Raw genomic sequence first — 23097 nt, 5'->3', positions numbered from 1 at the left:
AATAAGATGTCAGGATATATGAGGATCTTCAGGTTTGCGTCCTTCCACTGGGAATTGTTTCTGTGTTAATGGAGATTTAACACATAACAGAAAATGACACATATACGCTGGGAATTATCACCTTAGAAAACAACACTAAGATCCCAGCAAGTCATCTGCTGTGGCCAGTATGACTTCAGAGGAAACAAAAACCTCTTCATGATACCTAGGAGTCACCATTACACATCTCTGTATTTTAAGAGAAGTTAGGAAAAGGTGGTAGTTGGGTTGTGCCCTTTGTCCTCTTTCTGTCATCATTGAATAGGTTTTTATGCCGATTAAATGTTTTACAAGCTAACAGCACACTGAAGAAGCTGTCTTGCCCAGCAGGCAAAAGTAGGATTTGAGAGTTAGATGTTTATAGTTCTATTATAAAAACACAGTCACCAGTATTGCAGCTATCATTAAGTAACAGCCACAAAACAGTTACTTTTCTTTCTACAGAAAAATATAAAACATTGGGTCAAAAAGAAGACCTGGGCAGAGAGGGAGGGGAAAACAAACTAAAAAAATCCCAATCATAATACAGAAGCTGAGATAGATTAAATAAGATCAAATTTTCACTGAAGACAATTTCATTTCAGAATATAACTGATTCTCAAAAGCATTTGAAGAAAATATTCTAGGGGATTTCATTGCTTGCAGTCATTTTTCACCCCATCTTAGGATTTCAGAGAATGCAAAGATTTTTTTTTCCATTAATAAGCATTTTTATGCAGACTTTTGAGGTAACACTAGGAAAATTTGCCTCCAGAAAAGCATATTGTGTGGAAGAAACCAATAAATTTAAATAAGCTGTAAAAAGAAGTTACAAAAAATGCAGTAATGTTTCTGTGCTGAGCAGAACAAATAGCAACAGGCTTTAACTTCTGCTAAAAAAGCATTGGATTGGACCTCCAAAAATTCCAATGGAAAGAAAAAAGATCACCCAAAAGTATTGCCTGGGAACATTATACAATCACCACTCCAAGATGTCTTTCAGAGCAGGTCAGACAAACATCTGTCAGAAGTTCACTGTTTTTGTGTGATCAAGAATGACAGACATCCCCAGGTGCTTTTTGAGTCCAGTTTTCTATAATTCTAATAGATATTTACCAAAGATCACAGACCTCTAAAAAGAATTCTCATTAAATGCAAGTCTAAAGAGACCATACAAATGTACATTATAATAACTATTTTTTGTTGTCCTTAGGGTACATGATGATGTATTGCTTTTTCCTGTCTGTCATCAATTAGTTTTAGACATTGAAGTGATTCCAATAATATAATACTCTCCTTATTGAAACTGCATACACAGTATTAAACAGACACACATAAAAGAAATGTCTATTACAATATCTGCTGTCAAGATCTGTTCTCATAGTGCTGATCTTCAAAATCCCTCTTCTGGTTCCATGCATGTGGACATTTGTAACATACTGTGTCACCAACATGTATGAGTTTCAATGAACGTGTAATAAAAATAGGAGTATATGTTTGCACCCTGAAACAGTCCCATCCTACCTTGAGTGCAGAATCACAGAGGTTCAAAGGGACCTCAAAAGCTTCTACACCCCTGACAGAGCAGGATCACCTAGGACAGGTCACACAGGAGCATTTCTAGACAGGTTTTGAACATCTCCAGTGAAGGAGACACTAAAACCTCTCTGGACAGCCTGTACCAGGGCTGTCACACTCACTGTGAAAGAGTTTTTCCTGATGTTTACATGGAACCCCCTGTGCTCCAGCGTGCACCCACTGCCCCACTGGGCATCACTGAGAAGAGCCTGTCTCTGTCCTCCTGACACTTGCCTTCCATATATTTATAAGGATGAATGAGGTCACATCTCAGTCTCCTCTTCTCCATGCCAAAGAGACCCAAATCCTTCAGCCTTTCTTCATGAGGAAAGTGTTCCACTCCATCATCTTTGTGGTTCTGCCCTGGACTCTTTCAAGCAGCTCCCTGTCCTTCTTGGACTGAGGGGCTCAGAACTGGACACAAGATTCCAGATGAGGCCTCACTGGGGCAGAGAGGAAGTAGAAACTCTCCTTCATCCTTAAAGACAACAACAGCCTTCTGCTCATGTTTTGATTACTCAGTTTGTATTATTTTCTCAGTGTAATTACTACAGACCTACACATCTAGGCAAAACAGAAATGTATTTTATACCATAAACTAATAGTTATCTCTTCTCTTGTTTCCTTTCTTCTTTTCTCTATATTCCTCTGTGCATGAATGTGGTCCTCTATGGTTTATAAATTCAAAGAAACCAAAAGCCTTGGGGTTTTTCTTTTGCAGCTGAAAGAGGACAAAACAACGAGCTTCTGCCTTTGAATTTCTCACAGGACTGATTTTAAACTGAAGGGAAAAATGGAAAAAAAATCCAAAAGCAACATGAGAGAAGAAACCTGCAGACAAACAGAAAAAAGGCTAGATATTTAAAAATCATCTAAACAATTTCATCCCGCAAAAATGAGAACAAAATATGTAGCATAACTAAAACTGTATCAAATCTCTGGAGCTTGCTTTTATTTTCTGCAATTTTAAGTAAAACATTTGTGAGATAAGATCACTCCAAGTTCCCACTCCCCTAAAATTACTGTTACTCATTTTTTTCCTTTCACGTTGGAAAACTTTAATACCAAATATTTGCTCTTCAAGCAGTAAGAGGTGACTGATGATCACTTTAATCCTAATTATCCTAGCTATTGTTCTTCAAGTTACTCTTTTAGATACAAAATTAAGAACACAAAGAGAAGAGGGAAGAATGAATGGCTGCCTGTAACCATAAGGCAAGCATACAGCCCATAAGAAGTTTCATTACAACCTTCTGGAGATATCTCTAAACTCACTTTATATAAATCTGCTTCTTATTAGATACTGTTGGCAAGTTGCTTAAAGAGCTCATCCCTGTCTGCACTGCACTAACTTCAAGGAACTTGTTACCACTTCAAACAATCCATTCACTCCTAAACACTACAGTAATGAGAGTAAGAACGAGAATATTTATCTCTTCAACATAATTCATATATGACAGTTTACCTGTCTGTCTAATCAGATATACTTCAGTTTTCATAACAATACAGAAACCACACAGTTTTGTCTCACTTCTCTTCCTATTTGAGTGAGTGGGAATTAGGGCTTTTTTCCCTTTTCTTCTCATTTAGGTTGATCTAGAGTACCAGTGGATTAAAATTTTGGTAGTTAGGATTTTGGTATAGCCGGCATTCATTTCTGTGTAAATGACTCAATTGTCCAGAGTTTATTTCTTCTCCTAGCAAGATTTTTTACAGCAGATCTTCTGGGAGAATGTGTGCAGACAGGATTAGATTGGAAATGCTATTGCTTTCAGTGTACTTAAGACACTGGCAAGGATGAGAATTTAAATGAGAGATTTCAGATGTCTGTATTACACACTTCACAAATTTCTTCTTGCCTAAGGGAGTCAAGAACCACAATGAAAACCTTAACTCATTTCCCAGTTAATTTAAAAGCAGAGTTTGATGGTAGAATATTTGCATATGTTAGCCTCACAACAGAAGCAATCTATTCCACTGATATTTGCACACATACTTTTTGGAGGTTTCTTTTCCACAGATACTTTATGTGTATTACATAATTTCATGGGCAGGTTTTGGAAAACATAAATTCTTGTATACTGATGGAATTATCCTTTGCAGGGGAAGGACTTGACCATATTGTATTTTTCTAATTTTCAGAATCTCTCTATTTTGAATCACTGAGTAACAGTTTTCTGTAGGATGGAAGTTTGTACTTTATATAGATTGTGCTTGAGTAATTTCTACCAATGGAGAGGCCCTATACAACCAAGAGGCCTTGCTAACCTGTAATGACAAGACATAGCTTGAGAAAGGCATAGGCACAAGAAAAGGTGGTGATAAAAATTTACAGTAAAATCTAAGTATTCTAGCTAGTCAGACATCAGAATAAATGCTAGCACAGCATTGCTTCCTAATCTCTCACTTAGGTGCCAAATCAAGAAATCCAAGAGTTATTAGCAGCTTCAAGAAAAAGCTATCTCACCTGCTGAGATATCAAATACATTTCTCACTTCTCTCTACTGGAACTCAAGATTATAGCCTAACACTGGCTTCAACCAACTGAAAGGACCTTGCCAAATGCAAAGGAAGCTGAATTGTGTCTCTTTCTCTTCCAGTCCTCCAGAAAGAGACGACAGTTTAGTTAAGGCTTCCAGCTATATTTTTGTTTCGCTCACTTCCCTGATTGTTCTAAGAAATTATACTTCTCTTATGTTTGAGGAACGTGTACGCATAGACAAATGAAAGAATTAACAGTTTGATTTGACAGCTATTATCTGTGAATTACAAATCTGTGGCTTAAAACAAACAAAAAAAAGAGGTGGGCCAGGGACATGCTAAGCCCATAACTATGGGCAGTTTCCGAGAGTATGCTAACTGAAAACAGATTTACATTAGCCTTTTAGTATTCTGAGAAAGAGAAATTAATTCCACTGTTTTTCAGCCCTCACTGCTGACATCAGTTTAAAACACACTCACTCGCTTAAGCTTCAACATTAACTTTGGATGCATAGCTGCATAATCCCTTCTTTATTTTTTTTTCTTTTCTTCCTCACACTCAAGAACATAAATTTGAATAAGCACTTCAAACAAGACAAAATGGACTAGTAATGTTGCTTTATTTTTAAGGATCTTTGCTTAAATTAATCACAGATGCATTAAGTTACATTAGTGTGCAGTTTAAATATCTGGGCATGCATTTTATATGTACAATATTACGGCTTTTACCTTATTGCTCTGACTGGAGAAGTGCATCCTCATCATAACCTGAATCAAGTTTTTAAATTTCATAACGTCAAAAGACAGAAATGGAACCAAGAAATTATACTCTTTAGTAATTTTCATTTTCTAAGATGAGAAAATCTGACCCAGTTAAAGTGCTCAGCAGAAACCAAATAAGACTTGAAACACTATGAATACAGCATCTAGATAGAATCCTAAAACTGTCACTAAATACAAAGATTTATTTTATTCTGTATTTCTTTTTACCATGAAATTAATTTATTCTCCCCCAAGTAATAAGACTAATACAATTTTTTTCCCTGAAAAAGTTTAAGAGGTGATAAATGGATGGTAGATGTTTTGCCAGTAAGTTCTCTGGTGCATAGAGCTGTTTGAAGGAATGATATTCTGTGAACAGCAGCAACAGCAATAAACAGTAATTTATTGCAGCCCTCTAAAACTAAAGCATGTGCTGAAGGGTGAATTTTTGTAAAACACATCAATGGAAATGACTGTCATGACTTTTGAAATACAGACTGCTGCATTGCTGCATTAAAACATTCAGTTTTGCAGATATTTGAAAGTAACTGAACTTTGAAAGACTTTTTAATTTGCATATATATATGTATATATTTCAAGCTCTAAGTATTTTCTACCACAAAATTTACAGAAGATTGAAGAAGGTGTCAATGTGAAAATCTGTAAATAAAAATCATTGTAAACTAGAATGTTGAGACTGTGAAAATTAATCAATAATTAAAGCACTTTGACAAGATGCTTTCTCAAGAGCTTCTACCTTCTGAATGTTGAATTATGAAAGCATGAATCAGGTGCTACTGAATAAAGCTGTGCATAATCAGGTATCACATATGTTCTTCCACTATTTCACCAGGAGAGGACGTTAAAACACTCAGATATTTTTTAAATTATTTGTTATTTATTGAATTTTTGTACCATAATATCAGAATTGAAATGTTTTATTTTTAGAAGACTGTTATAAAAGATTAGGGATAACTGAGAAAGTAGTGAGTTTATGCAGGTGAAGTATTGAGATAAAATAATTCAGTTTGATTCCAATTAACTGATTCTAATTAAATAAGCTTAAATGTTACATGTTGATTACAGGAAATTTCAGACTAAATGGTAAAAACCATGTAAGATTGGGTAATACCAAAGAAGCTATGATGCCTAAGTAGCAAGTCCAAGTCCTACAAGTGCCTTGGGCTGTGCATCATTTCATTTTGAGGTTCAGAAAACATTTTTCTTCACAGTTCATATCTTAAAAAGATTTACAAGGATAAAACAAGTACATGGTAGCAAAGCCATGCAACCCGTTGTAATTTTAAGTGGCACACGTAGAAGTTGGATTTTGAAGGTGTTTTTGTCTGAAGGAAAACAAGTAACTAAAACTATACAAGAAAATCTTGAGGTTTTCCAATTTAAAAAAGGGGGAGGGGGGGAAGAATAAAATCGCAGATTTGTTATTAATATTGCTTACAGAAACAAAGGTCTTTACTTTCATGTTCTTTATTAGCATTGTCTTGAGTACACAAATATAGCCAAGCTGATTCTACTCTTGGGATGCCCAGTCCATGTGACAGACATCTGGGCCAGAATTTCTGCATCCTGACTTACTACAGGCCAGAATTTTTAAAGGTATCACAGTCACAATGCTTTAGGCATAGAGGCTGTTTCTTTTGAGCTAACAGAAACAACTGCACCACTGAAAACAACGAGTTGTGAAAGTACTGCTGAATAAGCAGGTGATAGAACATCATGTGATATCTATCTCAAACTATAGTTGCATTTCACAGTATGTTAGGGTTTGGAAGGGAACTCCAGAGATCAAATGTAGCATTTCAAGTTCACCTCAGTTTTCCTAAAGTAAACATGAAAGTAAAAATGGCAGCATTTCCAGCTAATGATGTATGCAATTATGCAAATATAATCTAGATATGTGCTACAGCTATGCTCGTAAGTCAATAATTTTCACAAGAGGAGGTCTGTTGATTGCCTTTGATGTGGAAAGTATCCTGAATTTTAAGCACGGCTTCCACAGAATCACACAGTCACAGAATGTTAGGGGTTGGAAAGGACCTTCAGAGATCAAGTCTAAACCCCCTGCCAAAGCAGGATCACTTAGGCAGGCCTCACAGAAACACATCCAGGCAGGCTTTGAAAGTCTCCAGACAAGGAGACTCCACAACCTCTCTGGGTAGCCTGATCCAGTGATGTCACCCATATCATAAAGAAGTATCTCTTCATGTTGAGGTGGAACCTCCTGTGTTCTAGCTTGTACCCACTGTTCCTGGTCTACTACTGGGTACCTCTGAAAAGAGACTGGCACCTTTGTCTTGACATGCACCCCTCAGATACTTATGGATGTTGATAAGATCCCCTCTCAGCCTTCTCCTGTCAAGAATTTATAAACAGCCCCAGGTCTCTCAGTCTTTCTTCACAGGAGAGACAGCTTTATGTTATATTGTGAGCTTAACACAATGGATTATTTTTGATGACGCTAACCTTGCAGTATTTGTGGCATCAATTAAATGTTTTATTTATTCAGTGCTATTCAATAGTGAATAATATTTTGAGTTTGCCTGATTTACACATTGGAAGTTCTCTGGAAAAGTGTCACTTTAATACAGGATGAGGTGAACATACAAAACAGAGTAGCTGGTATTTTAAAACATCTAGGTCAGACTGCAGAAGTCTAGATAACAAGCCACATAACTAGAACAGGAAAATCATATTTTTAGTTTTTCAACTTATGGTTAAGTACACATAGCATATGCCATGCTCAGAGCTGTTCTAAAGTCCAATCTGTTTGATCCCTTTCTTCTGCTTTTTCTGACAGCAAGGGCTATGTCTGAATTACAGTTACTACTACTTGAAAGATTCACAATAAAACATGACAGTACAAAACCATTTATGCAAACTGGATTTGCATTAAAAGAGAATTCAATCCTTCATGATGGATTTTAAACAAAGATGACCAAATATGGTACCAGTTTTTAATCATGTAAGTGTAAAAATCTTATACATAAAAATGGCCAAGATAACCATGCTCAAAATTCATCAGAACAAGATGCATGCATCAGAAGAAGACTGCCCCACAAAATCTGAAAAATCTGGGACAGTAACCATAGCAGTAATCTTCAGATGCATATACACAACCTGCTGTGATTTGGTTAGCTGGGAATTATGTTCTGTTCACTGTGAACTTGCGTCCTTTTTGTTGTTAGAAAACATATGCAACATTTATACTGTTGGCTTTGTGAAGGAGAGATGAAGGACAGGGACAAAGGACAAAAGGAATGCTTCATAGAACATACTCAAATCTATAAACAGCACATTAGAGCTTCCTACCAACATTAATATTTCCAGTGAGTACACGACATTCTCAATGGTTTCTTTGAGAAGAGAAATTTAACAGTGCAATCCTTTTCTCCCCTCAAAATTTTTACCCACTCATTTATCCAGTGTTTTCCAGTCCTAAATGGGTAATCAGAAGAACATAAAGGGGTTCAAAATTTTTAAAAAGGTAGAAAAATTCACAGCAAGAAACCCTCACACAACCTCCAAAACTCAGAGTGACTTGAAATGGGGTCTTAGAAATAAAATTGTATAGGCAAAAGCTGGACTCCTTTTTTTAAAGCCTGCATTATGTAATACCCAGTTAAATGCTGATGTGTCATTGTTGTCTGCGTACTTGGTTTTGTATAAATAACAAATAAAAGCAGCCTTATCATTCATTTTCAATTCTCAAGAAGAAAGAAATTTAAGCATATGGAGAAACTAAATATGAAGTTTCCCTACTGTTGACCTAACCTACCCTTAAAACAAGCTTCTGTTAAACTATTCACAGAAATAAATACTGAAGTCACACCTTCAAAATAGCACAAACAACATGCAGGGTATCGTGTTTGTTACCTAACCATGCAGGAGAATTCAGTTTACAACCCCAGGCAAATTTTCGCCAAGAGACAGTGAGTAAAATTTAGAAGTTCAGACAAAAATGGAATTACAGAACTTGCAACTATTACTATTCCTATTTTTTCCCTTCAGTTGTCAACTGGAGCTAAAAAAAATGAATCCCATGACTTCAGGACATATCCACTAAGAATAGAAGATGCATACAATGGGATGCTCAGACTCCCTCATCTACTGTACTCCTGGTGGTCTCCTGCAACGTGGTCTCCCTTTTGCACTTTACCAAGAGTGTGTGCTAGTCCCACTCTCCACAATCTCAGTTCAAACTAGGCAAGGCAGAAATATGTTACAGACCCAATGCTCTCCAGCATCCAGATAGTGTTTGATGTGTGCTCATCTCCTGTTATAGAACAATGGCATGATGAATTTGTCAACTCAGAAATATGCTTAAACTGTCAATTGAGTTTGCATGTATTGACAGTATAGTTCACAAGGATACAGAAGAGGCCCAGACTGCAACTCAAATTTTCATTTGCTGCCTTTTTTTTTTTTTTAATAATCAATAGCATATTTGTCCTTTAACATGTACACACAACAAGGAGTGCACAATTGCCTAAGTATATCATCTACTAAAACTCCTTAAATCTGACAGAGAGGGACAAAAGTTTTTTGCTACATCAAGGTCTTCTATCTGCAGCTGTTCCACGTGGCAAATTCCCATTTCAGTAAATTGGTGCTCTGTTCCCAGAGCAGATGCAAAATCAAACTCCCAATGAGAATACACAATGTAGCTTGATTCTAAGAACAAAGTATAATTTTACTCTCGAAGTCCTCATAATTCTGCATTCAAATGATCCTTTTAATTGCAATGGGAATTCCATAAGCCTCTCATTCTCAAGAAAATTTACTTTATCCCTAGTCAGAGAACAAATACAGTACATTGGCATTGTATTTTTTAGTATGTGTACATTCTAACTGCTATTTCAGATCATGGTTCTAGGCTACAGATAGGAAAACAATGACATCCCACTCACTACAGCACTGGCCCTGACAAAGAGATATGAAGTCTGTTACCAAGGTACAGAATTTGAAGGTCAAGGTAAAAGGCTTCTCTTCATTAATGGCATACATACTAGTATCATAAAAGTAATTCTGAACAGATTGCTGCTTGAAGCGTTGAAGGTCCTTACAGAATTAAACAAAGCATTATAACTAGCTTAATCACCTTTTAAGTTTTAAAATGTGTCTTCTCTTGCTATCTGAATTTTTATTGCTATATATATGCCTTTTTGTGTTACACACTTCAAAGTACCCACCAAAATAGCAGATGTTTAATTCCCAGACAGTGTGTCAGTGCCTGAAACTTGTATAGGCAATGCATGTGTGTTACACACAGGAGCTAACAGATTCACAAATGATACTCTCATTTCCCTATGGAAGAATAACACAAGAAAAGGTGATGAAAAAATGTCACTCTGCTGGAAAGCATGAAGCCAAAATATTCTGGTTTCTTCAGTTAAGGGGAAAAGCTTGGATGGAAAAGTTTCTAGCCATTAGTCAGAGTGTGGCATTAAAGTCATTGCAAATAATGAAGAATTTGTAGAAAGCAAACATAACCAAATAACAAAAAAGACATCTCTTATGAAATACAGACCTTCTGCAGATAATGAAAAGTTTAACCCATACAGTTTCCTAAAATGGTCATCTCAATGAAAGAAGCTAATAAAGTTACCAGCCTCATTATTTTTTTTTTTCATTTATATTTCTCCCTGCTATTAATTTGTATCATTTGGAATATTCTGACAATGAAAAATGTTTAAATATGTGAGTGATACAACTGTTAATAGCTGAAAATCACACACTTGATTTGAGGGGAAAAAGAATCCAAACAACCAACCAAACAAAAAAAGCCCTGTAAAGTTTTATGAGGGAAGTTGAAAAATACATCATTTTTCCACAATATTTACTTTAATAAACATGTGTTAAGAAAATATAAAGAGGGGAACTGATTGGTCACTGAAGCATATGCAACTGAATGAGAAAAATTTACCAGTGAAGTATTGAAATAAAAAAAAAAAAATAGGAATATTTATATGGTAATACAGAGACACAGCAATCTTTAAATCCAGACATTTCCATTTTGGAATTGGACACAATTTGTTTATTTTTTCTCCTAATTTCAGTAGAATTCAGCAGCTTAAGTCCCAAATAATTCAATAAAGCTTCTGAGTATCTTAGCTGGTTTAATTAGTTATATTAGAGATAGCTATATTTAGATGTTTAGTTTAGAATTTGAGCATAAAAGCATCTTAGATACACCTTCTGTATGTCCAATACAGTATCTCAGGAGTAAATTAAAACATTACAAGTATGGGTTTTCATTTTGGCTCACTTCTATTTAAAAGATTGTTTGAATAGGTAAGAATTTTCTGTATTCTCAGCTTTAGGAAGATTAGTTAGAGTAATCCTTTTACATACCACTCCCTTTTACAGGCATCTAGAATATTTAAATGTGGTGATCTGGTTTTCTTTTCTAGTATTCTTTTAAATACATTCAAGATGGGTCCAGGCATTTCCAGATGGGCACAGGCATTTCCAGAAGTTTAGGAGCATAAAATTGTACAACAGCTATACTGAAAGTTTAGATGGCAATGACAGTCCATTTTATCTTTCAGTATTTAAACTTAACAATCTTTAATTCTTAAAACTACTAACAGAACAACTCTTCCTCTCTCTCAATGAACAGTGCATAAGGCTACTGTCAAACCTCCACTTTACGTAGCTACAATAAAGGAACACTCCTGGTATGTAAAAGAATAAGATTTTAATGTATATATCTTAAAAAACAAACAAACAAAAACACAAAAAAAACCCCAAACCCACCAAACACTAATCCTTACTCGTTTATCTAGAAAAACAAAGTGCTGCTTTTTTGTATTTCTAGCTATACATATTAGTTAAACATCAACTGCAAAGGATCAAATTGTAGGCAAATTCCATTGCTTTACAACATTGTAAGTCTGAATTTACATCAAGTTTGCAACTAGCTTACCGGCAGTGTTTATGTGATCCTGTTAAGGTCTCAATCACAAAGCATTCCCCTTCATTGAGACAATATGCAAGATCCTTGTCTTTGCATGGCTTAAAGTGCTCAGATCGCTCAGTGGAATATGTTGTAGTATCTATGGAGAGAGCAAAGAACGGAAAAAAATGCTGTGAGACTAAATATTGAATGTTCCTCAAGTATATAGTGAATACATTTGAACAAATTGGTCTCAACTGATCAAGACACTAATTAACAGAAAGCTAAAGCACAGGGTAAACTTTGATGTGATTGAAATATTATTTGCAATTACACTTCTTAAGAAGATTTGCAAAAGGAATCTTGTATCTGCAAACAGTAGCCAAAAAAAAAAAAGAATATTAATTAGACTGCAACAGACTTGAGTATAATTTCAACCCTTTCCAATCTCCAAAGTAACTCTTCTAAAATGTAAGAACACCTATTTTACACTCTTTCCGCAGAACAATATTTTCATATAAATACAGTGAAACATGGTTCTAAATACATTACATTTTCCATTAAAAATGTGCAAATGTATTTAACAGATTAACAACCCAAACTAAAACAAAGAAAAAATTCAACACACTAAAAAAAACCCACAGTGAAAGGAAAAACAAAGCCAAAAACCTAAGGACAATGCTAATTTGATTCATCAGTCACAAAAACCAGCACCGAACTCAAACACAAGCTACACACTAGTGATGGTATCATTTCAAGTACATCAACTGTAGGTTTCTGTAGGTCCACGAACACCCTCACAACACAGTTTAAAAAAAATTAATTAGAATTTGGACTATTTGCCACAACTTTACAATATGTAGCCAGATAATGAGATTTGGTGTGTGCTGAGAGTATGTCAGGATGAGCTATCTCCTGTATTCTAATATAGAACTTTACCTTTGAAAATCCCATGGGATTAATCAACAATAAAGTGAATTTTTCAGAGGAAGATTTCTGAATGACAGATATTTTAATTTTCTTCACTAAGACAAGTGTGATCATCACTGTAAACAATTATTTCCACAGAGTCATGGTTAAATCTTCATACACAGTCTTAACTACCAGAATTCAAATTCCTATGCACTTCACGGGCAATGAGGACCAGGAACTAATATACTAATATATAAAAAAATTGTCAGAGAACATTTCATTATATACCATACAAACTCTCTCAAAGTATTTTGTGTTCTAATGACAGGGGAAAGAAGCTGTGCTTACCGCCCATGGAACTTTATAAACTCAAAATAACATAAATATATTAACTTGCCTTTTGCTCTAACTCAATACGAATTAAGTACCTGCCAAGCCAAAGTTGAAAACCAAACCATTGGCATATAAAATACCTGTAGCACAATTCCACAAGAAAACTCAGATAATTCCCAAAATCTTTCAATATAACTTTTTCATTCTTAGTGTACTGTAACTAAAATGGTGCTATATGTTTTCATCCAGAATAAGTAGAGGAAGGTTAATAAAATACATTGAAAAATACCGAGAAAACCACACCATAATTTTTGTATAGAAAACCTCCCTCCCCCCCCAAAGAAAATATTGTAGTAAAAAGTACAGAGAAACAAAAAAAATAAATCCTGGGGATAAACTCCAACAGTCTCCCATCAGACATTTTTGCAGCTTGGTTCTGCCATTTTCCTCAACATCAGCACTTACAAAAAAAAGTGCAGGCCACATAAAAAGTACTATGTTTCAAATGACTGCAAACAAACCCTAAAGTGAAATGCATCAAATTGAATTTCTGAGACAATTCAAGAGTATTTGTAATTGCAAAGAGTGTCTAGCACATCACTGTTGATATTTCAAGACTAATCAGGTTTTATGTAACGAAAATATCTTCTGACAGGAAAAAAAATTAAAAATAGTCCAGGTACATTTCAAGGTAGATTTTAGATGGAAGCACTTAAACAACCATTTAAAATTTGCCTAGATTAAAAAGAAATAATAAATAAACAACAGTAATCAGATATATTCCTATCCCTTCTAAATAGGAAAAATTTAGATAATATTACCTGAAAACATTTGTGATAATTACAAATGGTAGCTAAAAATGCTTGATGAACAGCAATTCAACTCGATACAGCTTTAGAATACCAAACACAGCCTGCTCTGAAGAGACAATCTCTGCGAAGGTAGTAGGATTACATAGACCTAATATGAGATGTCCCCAAATGACAAGAGCAAAATAAAGACTTGGGGTTGCTGGTGGAAGAGAAGCTGGACATGAGCAGGCAGTATGTGCTTGCAGCCCAGAAGGCCAATCACATCTTGGGCTGCATCAAAAGAAGCATGTCCAGCCGATCCTGAGGTGATTCTGCCACTTTACTCTGCTCTAGTGAGACCTCACTTGGGAGTGCTGTGTTCAGCTCTAGAACACTCAGCAAAGGAAGAACACAAACCTGATGGAGCAGGTCCAGAGGAAGGCCATGAAAATGATCAGGGAGGGGGGCTCCAGGAGTGTGGGGGAGGGGAAGCTTTCCTGTTTCATGATCCCCTGTCCCAGGGGAAGTTCAGGCTGGAGGTGAGGAGAAAGTTCTTCCCAGGAAGAGGAATTGTCCACTGGGAGGTGCTGCCCAGGAAGGTGGGGGAGCCCCCAGCCCTGGAGGTGTTCAAGAGGGAATTGGATGTGGCACTTGGAGCCATGGTTTAGCTGTCAGGAGGTGTTAGATGATAGGTTGGACTTGATGATCCCTGAGGTCTTTTCCAGCCTGGTTGATTCTATGATTGTTCTGTCAGTAACACCTTTCCTACAAGGACAGGCTGAGAGATCTGGGGTTGTTCAGTCTGGACCTAATAGCGGCTTTCTGGTACCTGAAGGGGGCCTACAGGAAGGCTTCAGTAAGACTGTTTACAAAGGTCTGTAGTGATAGGAGAAGTGGCAAAAGTTTGAAATTAGAGAAGAATAGATTTAGATTGGATGTTAGGAAGAAGTTCTTGGCCATGGGGGTGCTGGAATACTGGAATAGGTTGCCCAGGGAGGTAGTTGAGACCCCTTCCTTTGAGATGTTCAAGGTCAGGCTTGACAAGGATCTAAGCTACCTGACCTAGTGAGGGATATCCCTGCTAATTGCAGGGGCATTGCACTAGATGACCTTTGGAGGTCCCTTCCAACCCAAACTATTCTATGATTCTATGAGGTATCACAAAGTATGTTTCTGAGATAGTGATGTACTGAATTCTAAAGGCATACTGTCTGAAGTGCAGAATACTCCTACCATAACTAACTCACAAAAATACCTTGTTGAGGTCAAGATTTTAAGCTTTCAGATCTAAAATACTCTTTGTAGGTTTTGTTCTATTTTAATCACTTTTCAATATTGTTTAAGACTGAATCAAGTCCACAGTAGATAGAAACTTTTGCCCTTTTAGTAGTGTCAGAGCAGAGTTAAGGCTGAACAAGTAGCACTGGCAGTACAGCACAATTTGAGTACTAACGAAAATTACACAAACTGATTGGACTGCTGATATAAATTGTTAACAAACTATGGTCAGCCACTGAAGCAAAGCAACCTTCCAGAACTGGAGTTTCTGACACTTCTAGAGGAGTATCATGATGCTCTGCCCACACAGAACATGCAGGGCTGGAGTCAACATGCTCCCCTCAAAGCCCCATTTGTTTTATTTATAAGCAGGTATAAACTGCGGAACTTCATTTTCCCCACTTAGTCATGATTTCTAGTTTCATTTTATTCCTTACTCTGAGTTCTGTTTCTGGTCTTTCAAGTTAAGAACAACTGTACTAACAGCAATGCCACCAGCTTCTTAGGACAGCCACTTCATATTGAAAAGTCCACAGTAATTCATGACTTTTTGTTTTTCTACCTAATAGTCTTATTCAAAACCAGTTTTCAGTTACAGCCTTTTCTGTCTTGGAAATATTTGTACAAGTCTAAGCAAGTTGGCGAACATGGAAATATCTATGTACAGCTGATCTCTGGTCTACAGAGATCAGATGTCTTAGCTATAAAGGTCATTCACTAACATTCAAAAGCTATGTGACTAATTGATATTCTAGATATGCCTAGAGCTGTTTGGTATTTCCTGCTGGACATACACACAGGATACGTGAGTTTTCTGAAAGGTTACAATCCTTCTATTATTTGAAGTTGCACTCATGATGAAACAAACTCTGTTACAGCTTCATTAAATATTGAAAAAACAAAATCTTAGAAACTTATTCTGAACAGAACTTCAAAAGGAACAAAACAACATGAAACACTGTAGAGACTATATAGCTTTCTTGATTCTTTTTCTAATAAATACTAAATCCTATTGTCTTATTTGCTTCCTCCTTTTCTTTTTTATGTCACCTAACCAAATACTGAACTGTCTTTTCCATGGTAGAATTGTCCTTTGTAATTTCAGAAGCCTGCTAAGTACCCACTATTCTATTGTGAAGTCTGATGTTCTTAATTTTTTGGTTTAGATAACTGATAACACCTAGGCAATCACAAAATTTCTAGTAGATCACTTTAATTTATTTCTAGTCTTTCTAGTCTATGAGTAACAGACCCAAACATTCATAGGTAACAAAGGGGAACTTCTGTTAAATGTTCAGACGCCCTTGAATTCAGTATGCACATGGTAATAATCCATAATCCTTTAAGGTCATCTTTTTTTTTAATTGCCAAGTGTCCAAATGTTTCATGCAGAAGCAAGAAGGACTATCGATATCTGCTGGAATCTTTCCAACTAAAATGGAATAAAGAACTTCTAGGCACTTTTGCTCTCCTTTTCTTGCCTCGTGATCACCAAAGCTCTATACATGACTCCCATACACCAAAAAAGATATACCATTGCCAAGTCTCACGTATCACTGTTTAATCAAATGAACAAGAATTCAGTTCACATTTCAACAGAAGGCTTCAACATCTTTTATTCATAAGTGTGGAGCCGGTTATTTTTTATTTTTTAAAGCCAGTCATTTGGGAATATTTTAAAAATATAATAATAATTCAGTAAGAAGTTTTCAGATGTTGGCTGGGTTTTTTTTTTTCCTTTTACAGTCTAAAGAAGTCTTACTGACTTTTTATTCTTGTCTCATTATTCTATTTCATCATGTTTATATCAGCACAGGATGGCTCATTATAGCTAATTTATTGAATAATCTCCAAGGCATAATATGGATACTATAAATACAATCTCCTCTTTCAAGAATGCCAAATTCATTGTTTCCAGTGCTATGCTCTCATATTAATAATAAACCTGTAATTGCAGTGGACAAAGGCAGAAAAAGACAATGCAAGATTTAAAATATCCTAGGAAATAGTGGCATTTGTGGCAGCTGTTTCCGTGCAGACTATAGCAGCAGCAACCATTCCCATCTACCACATCTATCTAACAGCATTCTGGCTTTAGAAACAGATTTTACTGGGTACATGTCAAATTTAAAAAAAAAGAAAAAAAATCCATTAAATTCATGCTAGCTTCAAATGATGCTCACACTGCATGCAACTGATTTTAAACACTTTTTGCCTGACAAATAGTCTTGGCTACTACTGAGTCCCCAACTCCTTCAGTCTGTCCTCCTAGGAGAGGTGCTCCAGCCCTCTGATCATCCAGAGAAGGGCCACAAGGATGATCAGAGGGCTGGAGCACCTCTCCTATGAGGACAGACTGAAGGAGTTGGGGCTGTTCAGTCTGCAGAAGAGAAGGCTCCCAGGTGACCTAATTGTGGCCTTCCAGTATCTGAAGGGGGCCTACAGGAAGGCTGGGGAAGGACTTCTCAGGATCTCAGGTAGTGATAGGACTAGGGGGAATGGAATGAAGCTGGAGGTGGGGAGATTCAGGTTAGATGTGAGGAGGAGGTTCTTCACCATGAGAGTGGTGAAACCCTGGAATGGGTTGTCCAGGGAGGTGGTTGAGGCCCCATCCCTGAAGGTGTTTAAGACCAGGCTGGATGAGGCTCTGGCCAGCCTGGTCTAGTGTGGGGTGTCCCTGCCCATGGCAGGGGGGTTGGAACTAGATGATCCTTGTGGTCCCTTCCAACCCTTAATGATACTATGATACTATGATGATACTATGAGTCAAAAAAAAGTAACCTAGGAGAACAAGAAGTGAAAGACCCTGCTTAAGTTTTCTGAAGGGCATCCAAATTTTGTATCTACATCGTAACATTCAGGTAGTGACATTCAGGTAGTAACATTCAGGTAGTAACATTCAGGTAGTAACATTCAGGTAGTGACATTCAGGTAGTGACAGGACTAGGGGGAATGGAATGAAGCTGGAGGTGGGGAGATTCAGGCTAGATGTGAGGAGGAGGTTCTTCACCATGAGAGTGCTGAAGCACTGGAATGGGTTGTCCAGGGAGGTGGTTGAGGCCCCGTCCCTGGAGGTGTTTAAGAGCAGGCTGGATGAGGCTCTGTCCAACCTGGTCTAGTGTGGGGTGTCCCTGCCCATGGCAGGGGGGTTGGAACAAGATGATCCGTGTGGTCCCTTCCAACCCTGAATGAAACTATGAAACTATGAAACTTATTTACACAGCTATGGCAACTACTTAGTGCATTACCAAGGAGCAAATTTTAAGACAAGATTTTTGGTTTAAATCTTGCAAGCTGAAAGAGTTTTTCAAACACTGTGCACTTTGCCTAGCGTAGGATAAGTCGGGTTTATAGATTTAGTCAGCTGTAACGGCTTTATACATTCAGTATCAACATGCAAATTAGCTTTCCCTTTATCATTTTGTCCATTAGGGCAATCCCAAGAACAAATACAGGCTGGGTGAAGAATGGATTAAGAGCAGCCCTGCAGAGAAGGACTTGAGGGTGCCTGACATGAACTGCCAGTGTGCACTGACAGCCCCAAAAGCCATCTGTATCCTGGGCTGCATCAAAGAGGCACAGCCATCAGGTCAAGGGAGGCGATTATGACCCTCTGCACTGCTCTTGTGAGACCACACCTGGACTACTGTGTACAGTTCTGTAAGACCCACTGACTTACTGAGGTACCAGAAGCGAGTTGCTTATTTTAAAATCACTGATCCCATTTTTAAAGGCATTACAAAAAAGTAAGCCAATTGCAAGCAGGTTGAATTACTCTGATAAAACAACCCCAGTTGTAAAAAACCCCCACCTTCTCAAAACACCCCCACATTTTTACAATGTATTTTTATATCAGTATTGTGTTCTTTATATAAGGTAACACAAAAGATCATTTAACAGCATGCAGAGACATAAATTTAGCCATCCAATGAGGTCTACAGCAAAGCATTTACAATGACTCTGTATAACCAAGGCTCTCTACAGGTCTTACAGGGTCACCTAGTGCTTCTCTCCTAATATTTTAGAATTATGTGGAAGCTCTACTAGAAAAGGTCTTGCAAAAATGAAAATTACACACAGAGACTAGTTTGTCTTTTACTTTGTTTACCCATAATATCCCAAAGTTTTAAAATAAATAAATAATTCCTGTACTTTTAGAAGCAAACAAAAGGTGGATAGAGAGAGAAGATATCACGACTTGCCAAGATAATAATTAAGGAAGGAAGAGTGGAAAACTTAAATTCTTGCAAGTGCTTGCTATGGTTTAGCCTTAGCTGACAGAAACTCTTTCTTAAGTTGTCGATATTTGTGAAGCAAACACTGAAGACACTCATTTTTAATGCAAAGCAGAGCTCTTCCTTTGTCAGTATCAAATGAGTAATAGTTAGTGTTAGCCATGGGAGTTTGATGGGATAACTCCATTTAAAAATCCTAGTAATAAATTATGAGCAAAAGCCTAAACATATATAGAAATGTAAGCTTTATTTTCAAACCTAATAACAGGATTCTTGTTCTAAATTTACTTGACTTTTTTTTTTTTGCAGTCACTTATCTATCATCAAAACCAAAACCAATGAAAATATAAAAAATATTTTAATGCATTTACAGAGACAGTTTTGTATAACTAGCACTTGAGTTCTGAATGCTAATTATTCAAGCAGCTACCTCTTAACCATTTTGTGCCAGACAAAATTTTATTTATTCCAATAAGACTTTAAAGGGTTTGATTGCACTGTAATATAAAGCAAAATTGTGCTACAGATATGAGACTACTTGGAGCTTTTCTATTATCCTTCAGATTCAAATGAACAAATCAATGCAATTTAGCAACAAACTGATAAAGCAGCAGATGCATCAAAACATTGCCATTTACACTAGTTGACTTCCAAGCCAGATTCTGGAGGCAGCTGAAATTGTTATCACAGTATCACAGTATAACTTAGGTTGGAAAGGACCTCGAGGATCATCGAGTCCAACCTATCAACACAGACCCCATGACTAGACCATGGCACCAAGTGCCACATCCAATATCCTTTTGAACATCTCCAGGGACGACAACTCAACCACCTCCCTGGGCAGCCCGTTCCAATGATGAATGACTCGCTCGGTGAAGAACTTCCTCCTCACCTCAAGTCTAAACCTCCCCTGGTGCAGCTTGAGACTGTGTCCCCTTGTTCTGGTGCTGGTTGCTTGGGAGAAGAGACAAACCCGTTTCTGGCTACAACCACCTTTCAGGTAGTTGTAGAGGGCAATGGGGTCACCCCTGAGCCTCCTCTTCTCCAGGCTAAACAATCCCAGCTCCCTCAGCCTCTCCTCACAGGGCTTGTGTTCAAGGCCTCTCACCAGCCTTGTTGCCCTTCTCTGGACACATTCAAGTGTCTCAATGTCCTTCTTAAACTGAGGGGCCCAGAACTGGACACAGTACTCAAGGAGTGGCCCAACCAATGCAGAGTACAGGGGCACAATGACTTCCCTGCACCTGCTGGCCACACTATTCCTAATGCAGGCCAGGATGCCATTGGCCCTCTTGGCCACCTGGGCACACTGCTGGCTCATATTCAGGCAGCTGTCGATCAGCACCCCCAGGTCCCTCTCTGTTTGGGAGCTCTCCAGCCACTCCGACCCCAGCCTGTAGCTCTGCATGGGATTGCCGTATCAGTGAGAGATGGCCCAAATATTTTTCCTTTGTATTTAATTCAGAGGATTATATAAGAAAGTTCCTACATTATTAACTCAGCAAGCACATTCTTGTGAAACACTGATGTGTGGGCACAAAGTAGATCCTTAAACAGACTGCTTTTCTCCCTGTATCACCAGCGTAACATCCACAACTGAACAGAAACAACAGTTGACACTTCAGAAATGTACAAGAAATTCAGGAGAGACAGTCACCTCTCCCAGAACCAGCAGACACTCCCAGTCAGTGACTCCAAAATTAAGTGTGACCTTGTTCCAGAAATAAATGCTGTTCCTGTTTTCCAAAGGTGAACACATCAGTTTATCACTCTGAAATCACAAAGTGCAAGTACTAATCCAGATCTTGAAAAATATATTACAGAACTTTCCAGCACATTATTAGCAAAGTATCATGTGCTATTAGGCAACTGACTTTGCTTTCATGACTTAAAATCCCCCCCCAAAAAAAGTCTGAGGGCATCTTGCAACTGACACTCAAAAGCATAAAAATAAATAAAGCTAGTATGACTCCAGAATTTATTACCTGACCTCATCTGTCAGAACTTAAATACTGAACCCTGAATACCAATGAAATTCATCTATACATGTGCAGAATCACACATCAGAGGCTGCATTCTCCTGTGCAGCTCAAATTGAAATCAGTGAAAACTGAACAAATGGGAGATGACTCAGGAGAGAGCTCCAAGAGACACAAAAGGCCAGGGGCTTTCAGAAGTTCAATGTATGGGAGCCAAAGAAACAGGAGTGAATAAAACTCTAAAAGGTTTTACCATTCAATGTGAAGAGTTATTTTGAAAATTGAGTCCTGACAGTTCTGATAGGCACTCTAGGTGCAGAGTGCTTCTGTCAATCAGACCTATTCAGGTGTCCTTTGGTAGAACTTCCCTTTAATTGATCTAAAAGAAGTTCATAGAGGAATTCAGTGAAAAAGCAGTACATTCAAGATTGTGCCAAAAATGGATCCACCCTGCCCCTGACAAGGGCTTCGCTCAGGTTAGATCCCTACCAGTCCTTCCCATCTCAGTATACTGGTATCACTGAAATCACCTAAAGCCCTTGAGATACTGGCTGGCACCTTTGCAACCAAAAGCAAATATCCTTTGGGAGATTTGGAAATAGCACTAGGAAATGGTCTCCAATAGCTGGAGAAACTGAAATACAGTTAAGTGACTTGCAGTATGAAAGCAAAATAGTAGATTTAAAAAAAACAAACAAACAAAACAGAGATTTACAGGAGTGCAGTCAAGACTCAGGGGAAAAACAAACAACAAAAACACCCGCCAGAACAATCCTGCATAACTTAACATATGCTAAAGTAAGCAAGCATAAAAAAACCTACATCTATGATGTCTGCAATCATCAGCACTCTGCAATGGAGGGAAAAAAAAGCAAACAACAAAACTTAGTGTATCATATCTATGGTAGTGTGAATCGGGAAACATACAATGAAACATTTTGGCCTCAGTTTGGCTACTGAACAAAAGTGTGCATTTGGAGCAATGATCACAGTATGTTAGTGCTGTAGTTTATATCCATTACCCCTTGTCATACCACAGGGTGCAACTGAGAAGAGCCTATTCCCTCCCTCTTGACACCCAGCCCTCAGATATTTATAAACATTTATTAAATCCCCTCTCAGTCTTCTCTTCTCCAGACTGAAAAGCCCCAGGTCTTTCAGCCTCCCCTCATAGGGTAGTGCTCCAGTCCCTTAATCATCCTCATAGACCTCCATTGGACTCTCTTGAGTACATCCCTGTCCATCTTGAACCAGGGAGCCCAAAACTGAACACAATATTCCAGGTGAGGTCTCACCAGGGCAGAGTAGAGGGGGAGAAGAACCTCCCCGGATCTGCTGGACATACTTCTCTTAATGCACCCAGGACACCATTGGCCCTCTTGGCCACAAGGTCACATTGCCGACCCATGGATAACTTCTTGTCCACCAGGATGCCCAGGTCCTCCTCCATAGGGCTGCTCTCCAGCAGATCACCTCCCAGCCTGTACTGGTGCAGTTCATAATTCCTTCCCTGGGGGACTCCACTAGCTACAGCTCTCCAGGTGGACTTGGCATCACTGACCACCACTGTTTGGACTCTATTTTGTAACCAGTTCCTAATCCATCTTACTGTTCTTCTATCCCACACTTCCTGAGCTTACTCACAAGGATGTTATGGGAGACAGTGTCAAAAGCCTTACTAAGGTCAAAGCAGACCACATCCACCGGTCTCCCTGCATCTACCCATTCAGTTACAACATCACAGAATGTTATTAGATTACTCAAACATGATTCCCCCTTGGCAAATCCATGCTGACTACTCCAGGTCATCATCT

At 37.8% G+C, this 23097-nt stretch overlaps 1 protein-coding gene across 3 annotated transcripts in view; it reads right to left on the bottom strand.

Annotated features, from left to right (window-relative positions):
- Positions 1-23097, bottom strand: part of NRG3 (neuregulin 3) — a 387986-nt gene that overhangs the window by 221250 nt on the left and 143639 nt on the right. For all 3 annotated transcript variants that reach the window (XM_068139980.1, XM_068139979.1, XM_068139978.1), the window contains exon 2: positions 11786-11915. In XM_068139980.1, the coding sequence (XP_067996081.1) occupies positions 11786-11915 (130 nt within the window). The remainder of the gene's footprint in view (positions 1-11785; positions 11916-23097) is intronic.

The sequence above is a fragment of the Melanerpes formicivorus genome, unplaced genomic scaffold, assembly GCF_026170545.1.
Source record: "Melanerpes formicivorus ecotype bairdi unplaced genomic scaffold, bMelFor1.0.p_v2 SCAF_6, whole genome shotgun sequence".
Taxonomy (NCBI): domain Eukaryota; kingdom Metazoa; phylum Chordata; class Aves; order Piciformes; family Picidae; genus Melanerpes; species Melanerpes formicivorus.
Note: the sequence above shows the minus strand (reverse complement) of the source record. Positions and strands in the feature narration are given on the sequence as shown.